Source organism: Melanotaenia boesemani, chromosome 11 (assembly GCF_017639745.1).
Source record: "Melanotaenia boesemani isolate fMelBoe1 chromosome 11, fMelBoe1.pri, whole genome shotgun sequence".
NCBI classification, from domain to species: Eukaryota; Metazoa; Chordata; class Actinopteri; order Atheriniformes; family Melanotaeniidae; genus Melanotaenia; species Melanotaenia boesemani.
The window spans coordinates 17,842,044-17,854,772 of record NC_055692.1 but is presented as its reverse complement, the minus strand read 5'-3'; the positions used below and the strand labels follow the sequence as shown (position 1 = coordinate 17,854,772).

The 12,729-nt window shown below is 38.4% G+C and overlaps 1 protein-coding gene across 1 annotated transcript in view; it reads right to left on the bottom strand.

The window, feature by feature from the left end:
- Positions 1-324: 324 nt before the first annotated feature.
- Positions 325-12,729, bottom strand: part of LOC121648453 (protein prune homolog 2-like) — a 106,265-nt gene continuing 93,860 nt past the window's right edge. The window contains exon 11 of the mRNA XM_041998581.1: positions 325-972. Within this exon, the coding sequence (XP_041854515.1) occupies positions 426-972 (547 nt within the window). The 3' untranslated portion in view covers positions 325-425. The remainder of the gene's footprint in view (positions 973-12,729) is intronic.

The following is a 12,729-nucleotide window of genomic DNA, read 5'->3' as shown; positions in this document are numbered from 1 at the left end:
CTGAAGAACTCAGCCCTAGTCCCCCTTTAAATCTTGTCCTGTAGTTACAGAAAAATAACACTCATCCCAGTACAAGTTTCCCAGTATGCCCATGTTTGCCTCATCTGACAGCCCTTTAATCCACTCAAAAAATAAATAAATAAGTAAATAATCAGTTTTAAGTTGATCTGTGCTGCTCCCTTGTGGTTAAAAACAGCAATGCAGGTCAAAACCCGTGAAAAACCAGCATTCATCTCCTTCTCTTTCTTACACCTACAATGTAACAAGTAATCCTTTTTCCAAGAAAGAAAGAAAGAAAGAAAATAAAAAAGAAAAAAATGGTTTCAAACAAGTTTTTTTCTAAGGCTAGTTCACAAAGGTTTTGCAGATTGGACTAATAATGGATCTCGGTGAGCAGGTGCTCATATAGTCTAAATGAGTAAAACTTACCTTGACAATAGAAAGTGAACATATCCCTCTGGCACATATTGTGCATGGTCCTCTGTCTCGGGATGGTCAGATGATTGGTAGAACTGGTGTCCATCATACTGATAACGAACATGCTCTGACTCATATGGACTTCGGCTATCAGCTTGTTGTTGAGAGTACTGGAGCTCAGATGTGCGCATAGGGTCATGCTGATACTGGGTTTCAGCCATGTACTGACATTTGGAAGGTGCATCATCCAGAGTGTACTGAGCATTTGTTCCAGCTTCAAAATAGTTCTCAGTCTGCTCAAAACTGTATTGTATAGCTGAGACATCACTTGTAAACTCAGCATAGACGTCTGTGGTATTCTCCTGACTGTTATTTGATTTGGTATCTGCACAGGCTGGGTAGGTGCTCTGGTTTTCAGTTCTTTGGTCAATGTGGTGGTAGTTGTAACCGTACTTGGTTTGACCCTGAGTTGCGTTTTGACTTTCTGTCCACTGGTATGCAGCATTTTCATTGGTAGGCTGAAATGAATGTAGCGATTTCACATCTTGGTGTCTTCTGTTATGAGAACAAGAGATTATGGATCAGTGCAGGTACACATGGAACACACTGAGACATATCCATCTTACTCAAAAGTACTTAAGCAGATTGATGTATTACAGAAAATGTTAGCCGACACATACAAACTATGAAATACACACTATCCCTCTTTTAGGGTGTCCAAACTTTTGACTGGTAGTGTGTGCAAAGGCTCATGTATGAATAGTATCATAGGAAATAATAAAAATTCTTGAAATTATTTCACCAATCCACAGATAGTGGTAATGTCCCCAAAACACAGAAAAGCCCCCGAGAAAACAGGGAGAAAGTGCACCATTAGCAAGAAAGAATGAGACTCCTAGTCTCAGTCAAACCAGTGCATCTATTTAGTTCTCTATATAGTAGGTGTTGAAGGATGATTTATTTCATAAAACGCAATTGGAGGCGAAAGGAGTAAGGAGGCAGGCTGGAGGAATTAAAATTATAATTAGAATACATATGTTCATCTTTTGCTTAAGTCTTTTTCTTAATTGTGGCATATATAAGTTTGGAGTAACACATAAATTCCATGTTGTATATTGAATAAAAGTGACATTCAAAAGTAATATTACCATTAATAGTACTGATGCTCATCTAACAAAAATTATAAACAGCAATGGTAGGCTGTAAAAAAAACAATACAGCTGTGGCATAAGTCGAACTTAAAAGTACTGCTTCAAACTAAGGGTGGCTTATTTTTAAAAATACTTGTTGCCCACAGCTACTTTCTCTTTCCTGCTGCCTTCCCTTTACTTCTTTCTCTCAACATACAAGCAGAGGGACAAAAACCTGAAAGGAAAATGCAAAGATGAACTAACTAAAAAAGTGGGAGAGGCGGGGACACCCGAAACACACTGTTTTACAAGAAAGGCTCAGTGTAAAAAAAAAAGTTTATATCCAGGATAACTGTGAATAAAACTATCTGCAAAGTTTAAATCCACACAAAATGTATAAAATTATATTTCTGCCTTAAAACTAAAACCTCAAACAGCATTCAGTCAGACATAAATTTATACATTAGCTGCAAATGTAAAGTTGAAGTTACATTGACAAGTTATTCTCTGTTGCACTTGATGTAACCTATGCAAACACCTCCACACACAGCTGCACACACACACTCACACCAGCACCTTGTAGGAAATCTAGGGGAGCGGTTTCCATTAGCCGTGGAGGGACTTCGGCTATAATGAGGCAGGTAATGCATATTTAATGAGGCATAAACAGATTCATTCATACACACACACACACACACACACACACACACACACACACACACACACACACACACACACACACACACACACACACACAGAGCTGTGGCTCAGACTTTGCCGCTGAACACATAAAATACACTCCCATGCACATGTACACATTTATAATCTCAAATTCATTCATTCATTTAAAAAGACATTAAACTTTCATGTGCAAACAAAAGACACACGTGGATTCAGTTCCTCGGGATGACTTTCCAGACCCCCAAATTTGACAGTCTGATAATAAATGCAAGTAATCTTCTGAGATATTCTAGGGAGAAAACTTTAGAGACTGATGTTTTAAAATATTATTTGTTCACCACCTGTAAATAAATCATCAGAAGGAAGAGTGTTCAAAAATCCACATTTTTAAAAGAAGGCAAAAACACCAGAGATTGAGTAGAATTGACAATTCTTTGTTGAGCCAGTAATAAAAAGCAATACATATCTCTGTCAGAGGAGGCCTGTTAGCTTAGCTTCTGGTCCACTAATACATGAAGTGTCGGGACCCTTCGGTTCAGCCAAAAGACCTGCCTACCTAAGTTATCCTCCTCATTTATACTGATACAAAGCATTGTGGCTATGTGCGTGCATGTAGTGCGCATTAATGTGAATGTGTATTTTGCAAGGTGGTCCCTCCTTCCTCCGGGAATTTGATTCCTCCAGGTCCTCCATCTGAGGTGCGTCAGAACTGAAAGGAAAAAGATACTTCGCTCTGCCTTGTTATCTGTCTGCCTCTCTGCTGACTCCCTTCTACCTGTTGCCACAGTTTTACACAAAGGCTGTTCTTTAATAACTTTTCTGAGTTACTGGAAAATTCCGTTCTGCTAGGAGTGAATAGATAAGTAAGGAGATACAACAATATTTACAACCACTCCCTACTGGACATCCAGAACATTTTCAAGGTCCCTAGTCTTTTCCTTTTTATTTTCTCAGTATTGAACTCAGTAACCCTGTAGGAGTTTGTGTCCTGTTTGTGAATGCATTATCTGTAAGCTGTGAAGGAATAATAACCACAATATAATAATGTAGCTCTATTAATTAAAAAGCAGAGCCTAATAAATGCTACTAAAATCTAAGGATAAAATGTAAATGAGTAGTTACTAAAGTAAAATAATGTTTAAAAATATTTGCAACAACTCCCCCTGTTGGACTGAAGGAACCCTTCAGTCCACTAAACCATCCTCCTGTGTGGTTAACCCTTAAAAAGCAATTGTACGAGAGATCCGTTGTCTCCCGGAGCTTCAAACCCTCATCAACCAACACAGTACGGTCTGTATCTTTAAGCAGGAAGTCAGCAGCAGAAAATATGGTTAAGGGGTCTCAAACCTCTGTGTCCTCCTCTGACAGTTCTCCATCCAGGGGGTCATCAGAGTCCAGCAGGGACTGGACCTCCAGAAGGGGATACTGAGCTGAATAAGGCGGTGGAGGAGAATACTTTTTGTCAACCACAGCCTGAATAGAACGTTCACAGAGAGAACAGAATAGTTGAATACAACAGCAGCCACAGATCAATTTCATGCTGAAAAGTCGGCTTTGGAAAAAGAAAAACAAACATGGTTCAGTTCCAAATTTTGTCTTAAAATAAAACTTATGTCTGATATGATTTTAAAAAATGCTGAATTGTTTTCAGTGAGAACATGACTTCTCATCTGTTCAAAGTTTTAAATTAATGCCTTTGCTGTAAATACAACAGTGTCCAGGTTCATTATCTGTCTTTTAAGGAATGTATGGAAATAAGACCTGTCCTCTGAGTCATTTATAGCTTTGTGTGGTTCAGCACACCATCTCGGAAAGGGGGGTACTTTATAATTATTTATTTATTTATTTTTCTAAAGACAACTAAAATGGATAAAATAAGAAACTTGCCCTATAAGCTTAAACAGTGCTGCTTTATAATAAAAATACAATACAATTTTAGAATATAAAAATGTAAATTTCATTAGCTCCCAAAAAGGTCTGAGAAAAAAAATTTAGATATCAAATGAATAGTAAACAGTAGTTTTTATGATCTCTGGTGATGCTCTCAATTCCTGTTCCTCTATTTCCTTCAGTCCCTCCTGTTCTGAGAGTAGCATCTGAAATAGCTGTGGTCGATAGCCAGTGACGTTTTTTCGCTGCTCTATCTGCCGCTGTGTTTCCTCTGGCTTGCCTGTCCTGGCTTTTCGTGTGTGCTCTCACTTTAACAACTGCTACTTCTGTGGGTCCTAAGAGAGCCTGTGCCAAGTCCTTCATGAGTTTGGCATGTTTAATAGGTGTGGAAGTTCCATATGTACAGCATTTACAATGTAAACAGAATCTGAAAAAATATTCACTCTTCTATGTTTTGCATATTTTAAGGCAGCAATGATAGCTTTTAGTTCAGCTTTTTGTGCTGACTTGTGTTCATCTGTAATGATTTCAGCTAGGACAGTTTCAAACTGTCCATCTTTTCCCTGTGTATTTACATCTTGGACCACTGCATATCCAGCCCTCAACTCCCCCTGTTCGCCTCTGAAACAACAACCATCTGTAAAGAGTGAGAGATCAGGATCAGAAAGAGGTGTGGCATACAGGCCAGGGCGAAAAGATGAAAGACAGATAACTCTGGGCACACAGTCATGTGGTTCTCCGTCAGGGAAGGCCTCAGCAGCATTAGAACGGGTGCTCTCAAAGGTGATATGGGGCTGACACACAATGCGGGAAATTTTTGTGCGTCTAAGAGGAGAGAGAATGAAAGCAGAAGAGTCCAACAAAGCTCTAACTCCATGAGGGGTGTGTACAGTGAGAGGATGACACTGAACCACAGGAGCAGATTTCACCAGTAGAGCAGCGACAGCTGCAGTTGCGGTGACACAAGTTGGCTGTCGGACCTCCATGGGGTCAAGTGTGACACTGTCATAACAAAGAATATTGCGAGATCCCTCCTTAAGTTGATATAAGACAGAATGAGCATGTTTTCCTGACAATGAGGTGTCCAAGTGAAAAGGTAAGGAGTAGTCAGGTCTGGCCAATGCAGCCGCAGAGGCCAGATCCTGTTTAAGGGAAATGAAGGCTTCCTCAGCTGTAGTAGTCCATGAGAGTGTGGCTTTAAGATTACGGTGACCAGCCTCTGTGACCATGTCTCTGAGAGGACTGGTGCGCTCCGTGTATGAGGGGATATGATTTTTGCTATATCCCACCAAGCCAAGAAAAGAAAGCATGTCCTGAACAGTAAGAGGTTTATTAGCATGAAGAATGGCATTTCTGTGATCAGGAGAGACAGTCAGATTCTGGCCAGAAATAAGACGTCCCAAAAACAGAACTTCAGGTCTGAAAAACTGCATTTTATCTTTTGAAACTTTGAAGCCACCGTCTGCCAGTTTCTGTAGCAGGGACATGGTGAGGTTAAGACAGCTTGTCATATCCGTTCCAGCCACTAGGAGGTCATCTACGTACTGTAAGAGAGTGGTACCTGGAGGAATATCCAGGTCCTCCAGAAAAGTTCTGAGACATTGGTTAAAGATCCCAGGGCTCAGAACCCAGCCCTGAGGAAGAACGCGGTAAGTGTATTGTTGTCCTTCGAAGGTGAAAGCAAAGAGTGGATGGGTGGAGAGGAATGTGAAAGAAAGCATTCTTCAGATCAATGACAGAGAAAAACTGGAACTGGGAGGTGATGGAGTACAGGCAGGTATTAGGATTAGAACATCAAGGTTTTGGACTAGGGATGGCGGAGTCAATGCACGCTCCATCACAGTAAGCCCCATCCAGGGCCCGGGCAGCCATCACATCCGCTCCCACTCCTCAGTAGAGCATGGATATTTAAAATAATAATAGTATTAATGGTTTGTTATTTTTTTCTGCGACAAGGGTGTCATTGTATAACATTAAAATGACATTTACAGAGGTATTTATTAATCTACAGACATACAGCATTGTATAAGGTTTCTCCACATGATAATAAGATAAAATGACAATATGTAATAATAGTAATAATCATCATCACCATAATAATTGAGAATATACATTGATAGTGCTAGATCCCCTTGTATTAGGTTTCTCCTGGGTTAGGGTTAGGTAAGAGGCCCTGGTCAGGTGTATGAGTAGAATTATAAAATTAATATTCCCCTGGGTTAGGGTTAGGGAAAAGGCCCTGGTCAGGTGTAAGGGTAAAATTAAAAATTAATATTCCCCTGGGTTAGGGTTAGGTAAAAGGCCCTGGTCAGGTGTAGGGCCAAAAATGAAAACATTTTAAATTTAACTAGGTTGGGATAAAGTAAAAATAGTCCTGGCCAGGTGTTAGATCTTGCAAATATTATGTAGAATAGAGGGGGAGTGGATCAGAAAATATGGTGATATTAATAAATAGTTATTGTGATTATTATTCTATTTTGAGGGATATTGTGAGAGGTACCATATCTTGATTAAGGGCAGGCTGGCATCCTCTCATTAAGGCCCTGTGGATGGGTGGTTCCTAATTTATTGATCCATTCCCTTTCAGCTCGCTTTCTCTGGGCTGCAGACCAGGATGGGTTACATTCCAGTACTGAGGCCTGGACTGCGTCCCATCCGTGGAGGATAAAGTGCTGGACTACGTGGCGGTGAGTATTGTAATGGTTTTTAATATTCTGTTTGTGACCCTGAAAACGCAGGTGGATTGTTCTTCCAGTTTCTCCCACATATTTGGGATTACAGGTTTTACAGGTTATGATATAAACACAATTTTGGGAAGAGACCGTGGCCCGAGTGGGGATTTTGAAGACCTTTTTGTTACTGGAATTTTGGACATAGTTAATTTGTTTAAAATAGTGTCTAATGGGGCCAGAATCGGGCTGCAGCAGTGACCTAATTTTTGCTCTAACCAGGTAATCTTTCAGATTTTTGTTTTTCCTAAAAGCTCCAATTATTCTAAGGTCATGCTGTCTATTTTCCATTATTCTATTGAAGTTATTTTTTACTTTGTTCACTAAGAGGACAGTAGAGGGCGAGTATGTGGTCACAAAAGACAGAGCAGTGGAGACCTGAATGGGCTTGGACTGGAGGAATGTTTTAAAAGTTGACCGAAGAAAGGTCCTTGAGTACCTTCTTGTGGCCAAAGCGGAGAATAGAATTTTTGAGGCTCTTTTAAAATCCTCTGTTTGGGTGCAGATTCTGTGGAACCTTAGCAGCTGGGATTTGACCAGACCCCTAAAGGTGTGTTTAGGGTGATAGCTGCTTTTGTGTAGTAGAGTATGTGTGTCTGTGTCCTTGAAATAAACTTTAATGTCCAATTGGTTGTGTGGTGTGAATTTGGGTCCTTTGAATGTGGTCGTGTCCAGGAAGTTGACTGAGTTGTGGTCTGTTGTGGCTTTTAATTTAATGGAGGGGTTGTGGTTATTTAGAGTTTCTAGAAATATATTAAATCTTGTTCTGAATGTGTCCAAATTCCCCAGATGTCGTCTAGGTATCTGTAGTAGTGCAAGGGTCTTTTAGAGCATTTCTCCAGTGCCACCGTCTCCCACTCAGCCATGAATATGTCTGCGTAGGCGGGAGTGAATTTTTTGCCCATCGCGGTTCCCTTAATTTGTAGGAAAAATTCCCCATTAAATTCAAAATCGCTCCTATTTAGGTTTATTTCTAATAACTGTATGATTTGTTTATCCGGTCGTTTTTTATCATAATACTTATGAAATATATTTTTAATAGCCTGGACGCCCTCATTAATGTCAATATTAGTATATAAGCTATCTACATCTATGGTGAATAATATGGAGTTATCAGGTATTTTAAGGTTTTTAATTTTATTTATAAAATCATAGGTATCTTTAATATAGCTGCTGTGTTTAGTGGCTAGAGGATTTAAATAATAGTCTATGAATTCAGCGGATCTGTAGGTCTTGCTGCCACAGTCTGAGACGATGGGGCGTCCTGGTGGAATCTGGAAAGGCTTGCTCCAGTTTTTTGGCTCCTTATGGATTTTAGGGAGTAAGTAAAACCGCCTGGGTCGGGGTTCTGAGTCTCCTATTAAATAATTACGTTGTTTAGCATTAATATATTTCTTTTCATATAATTTTTGGAAAATAGGAATAATTAATTTAAATGTTTCCAGATATATGGGTTTATTTAATTTAGAATAATAAGTTCTATTTCTGAGTTGTTTGTAGCCTTCCCACAGGTACTGTTCTCTGTCCATTACTACAACCATGCTGCCCTTGTCAGCTGGTTTGATTATGATATTTTTGTTTTGGCTTAGCTCTTTAAGGGCTGTATTTTCCTCGGGTAATAGGTTGGGTTTTATTCTAATAGGTTGGAAATAGTTCTGGAAATAATCAAGGTCTAATTTAGTTAATTCCAATATGTGGGGAGGCATTTTGGCGTCTGGTGGAACCCAGCTAGAACCCGTGGTGAAGGGTTGTTTTGTGAGGGTCCCCTGGTCTCCATAAAAGGGGATTAATTTAAGTGGTGGACTGCTGGTGGTTTGGTTTTGGTTTTCTGGTTAATGAGTCTGAGGTCATGTGCCATTCTGAAAATGTCAGTTATTGGTTTGGGGACAGGAAGAATAGGAGTGTTCCAGGGTGAGGAAGTAGGATAGATAACCTGTTTAGCTTTGAGATCAGCAATGACAGGTCTCAATCCAGCCATAGCTTTTTCAGAAATGGGATATTGAGCTTGAAAGACAGGTCTGGGGGACTCAAAAGTAACAGGGGAAACCTTCATAGGTGTTCCCACATCACCAGGCCCCTCAGCCCACAGGGAAGAGGGCAGAGTAATGAAAAAATGTAAATGAGTAGTTACTAAAGTCTAAGGATAAAATGTAGATGAGTAAATGAATAATAATGTTTAAAAATATTTGCAACAAGACTCAAAATGAAAAAAACAACAACAGAGAAAGAGTGTGGCGGGGGAGGTGTGAAAAGGGAAGAGGGTCTGTATGTGCAGCACTGGCACATATGTGGACCAGCATGTTTGTTCACTGGTGGTTAGTAGCCTGAAAATAAAAAATCTAATGTGAACAAAAGCAAATATGCTAAAAATCTGCTTGTGGATCTTTCATGATAACCTATCAATCAGCACAAAATAAATTCTTGTATTAAGAGAAGTGGGAAGATGTATCAAATTTGATTTGTGAGGTTTACCTTAAAACAAGTGAATTATTATTGTCAGAGGTTTAATGATCTTCACGCCGTTGCTCAATAGACCATTTTACACAATCATCTGTCTTCCTGGGGTGTCTGTCATTGTAGTCCTCTCTGTTCAGTAGATACCCCTCCCACTTTGGCTCAGATGTTTGTAAATCTGTCAATTTTTTTTTATTGCGTGTCCCCCCAACCTGAGGACTATGTTTTACAAACGTGAAGCATAAATTGGGCCTTTTGTTGCCTCTGGTTTGGTTAAAATTGGTCACAGCAAGATGAGACTTACAGTTTTGGAATCTGTGCTTTCAGTAGAGGTGTCATTTGTCTGTGTGCTGTGCCGTAGTGTGGTCAAGCCAGCTGCCAGTCATGTATCCATGGTCAAACCAGCCACTGTTGTATGTCAAGTGCGCTTTTACTCTGAAGTTTATGGTGAAAGCGACCCGTCACCAATGATTACTTCTGGATTTCAAAATAAAGCACCTCTGTTTCTCTCTGTGTGTCTGTCTTGTCTTTCAATCCCTTTCAGATAGCAATAACATACAATTTTGTCTTAGTGATATGAAAAAACAATTAAAAATTTTTTAACTAAATCTCTTTTTTCCATAAGTAGCCCAATACAGGTTACTGGACATAGTACTTCATATATTACTTGCACAAATATTATCAACTACTTTTACCGTGTAGTTTTTCAGTAATTCAATGCTGAAGTCCCTTCAATAGCAATAATAAGCGTTTTCGTCTCAATTTAAAGTGCAATAAAAACAGTTACTTCAATGAGTTGTTCACCAAACTAAACACTTTTACTGTGTAGTTTTCCAGTAATTCACAATCAAAGTGCCTTACAGAATTGCAAGAATAAGCCTTTTTGTTTTTCAAGTGGAATAAAATGCTTCCATAAGTAGTTCACCAAACCTGTACTACTGATCTTAGTACTTCCTACACTACTTATATACGTGTGTGTGTGTGTGTGTACATACAGGGCTCTAAACTAACTTTTAGCATTGATTTTAGGAGCAAAACATTGTCAACGTAGTAAAACATTTAAGTAAATTAAAAATTTAAACTTTGAATATAATGAGACATACATAACTCATCTCCAAAAGATCTGGGGTAAAACTTAGAGCAAATCAAAACTGTCTTCACCTCATGTTGTTCTGGGACATTAAAACCAATAAGCCTTATACAAAAGTTTTTCTTTGTACCTGCCTGCTGCATGGTGAGCCCGCATTTTATACTAAAATCGAAAGAATGCTTTTGAGTCACCTCCAAGCTGAGGTCTGAACCAACTTTCCAATGCGCCCTCTTTGTTCACTCTTTATTTTATTTTATATATCGGTCTCTCTCTCTCTCTCTCTCTCTCTCTCTATATATATATATATATATATATGTATATATATACATATATCTGTTATTTGTTCTCAGATATTATCACTCTGTTACTCTATCAGGTGACGTTGTATGCATGTGTGTGGGTAGGGGTGTTCAACATGACAGCTGTGGTAACCAAGGAAACGGCTGTGGGCACTAGTTCCTGAAAAAGGATGGTTGTGTTCATGTTTCCCGATCTGCAGCCAGGAGACACTGATTTATTGTGGACTGCTTAGAGAGAATAAGGAGGGCCTCATAAAAGAAGCAGGACAAGCCCAAATAAGCAAACACACAGAAAAACAAGTGGACCTGGCAACACTGGCTACACCCATGAAATGTCAATAAAACACTGTGTAAATGCACTGATTTGTAATAAGCAGTGACATTTCTTTTGACTGTCTGGATTTACTATTAACTATGATAAACTGACGCTGACGCAGCTGCAAAGGAACATGTTGCTGATGAACAGGAGACTGCTCCCACTTAGACTGAAATCCAGCTGGAAGTACTTGGGTACTTCCTCTGCAAAAATTTAAGCTGCTGTAGAGCAGCTGTTTTAGGTCAAATGGCAACTTTAATGAAACAGTGAAGAGAGAGTCAAATAGATCCCTTGTTAAAAACAGAAATGAATGTGACATTTTGCACTTGTAAAAGTGGGAGATGAGCCTGCAATTAGATGGTGCCAAAGGCAGCCAAAGAATGAACCATTATACCATACATACACTCCAATGTACAAAGGAAGCTGTTTCAATATTAAATGTATATGAATGTATTTTAACCATGAAATCAGGAACATTTGCTGCACGAAGTCTAATGTTTTCAAAAGAGCCTCATGATGTTTTGATAATTATATATACTTTATTTATATAGCATACAAGGAATTCAGCAAAGTGCTTTACAATAAAAACAAACAAAAACAAAAATCCCCCAGAAAAACAATTGAAAAACAACAAAAATGCGTCAAACAGTTAAGTTGAAATTGAAAATAATTTCAGTTCTACATCATTATTGTTCTTATTATTGATGTTGTCATCATACAACAGTATCATGATTATTACTGTATACTATCATCCAATTATCCTAATTTCATCAGTGTTATTACAACAATCACCACCACCAGCACCTGCTGAGATTGGTATATTGACCTTTGCCTCAAGACTCCTTGGATCTTATCTACTTGCTGCCACCTTTTTTGTACTGGTATTAGACGTTCTTGCACTTTTCACTGCCTATTTGTTTAATCTCACTATTTTATTTTAACTTATAGTATTTTTTCATCTATCTTTCTGTATGTCTGTCTTTTTCAACTTTATATTTAGTAAGTAAACTTTCATGATTAAAATTCATGAATTGGTGCAGTCTGTCACTAACTTTATCAGTTTGTTTGCATTAGTGAATATGTGCACGTCATCACAGGCTTTAGAACTCATAGTTCTAAAGCCTTTAGCAGCTACATAGTTTATGTATGGAGACATGTAGATATGTAACAAAACAATAAACAAAATAAAAAGAAAATAGTGCCTGAAAAGAAATCAGGGAATTGTAAGATGCTCTAAAAAGTAAAGAGGTAAAATACTTTGAACAAAACAAACAAAATCCTTCATCAAAATTACGAAACTGCATTATTTTGCAAAAAAATAATAATATATATATAAAAAAACACTATTTAGAATAAATAATTTCAACCCTTCTACAAGTTATTCACTTTTTTCAGTCAAAGGTTTAACACTATATGGGAGAATATTATGTCAATATGGAGAGGTTATGTTATCAAACTGCTGGAATATCTATGTACTCGGATGTGCATTCTATTCTATTCTATTCTATTCTATTCTACAGTCATTTAGCAGACGCTTTTATCCAAAGCGACTTACATTTGAGAGTAAGAACAACACAAGCGAGAATTCAAACAAGAAGGGACGTCATAATTAAGTGGTAGTCAGCCTGCTGTGAGTCCAGTTGGACCCAGGTTCTGTCATGTAGTACTAAAGGCAGTGCATATAATTTATTTATTTATTTACTTTATATATATATATATATAT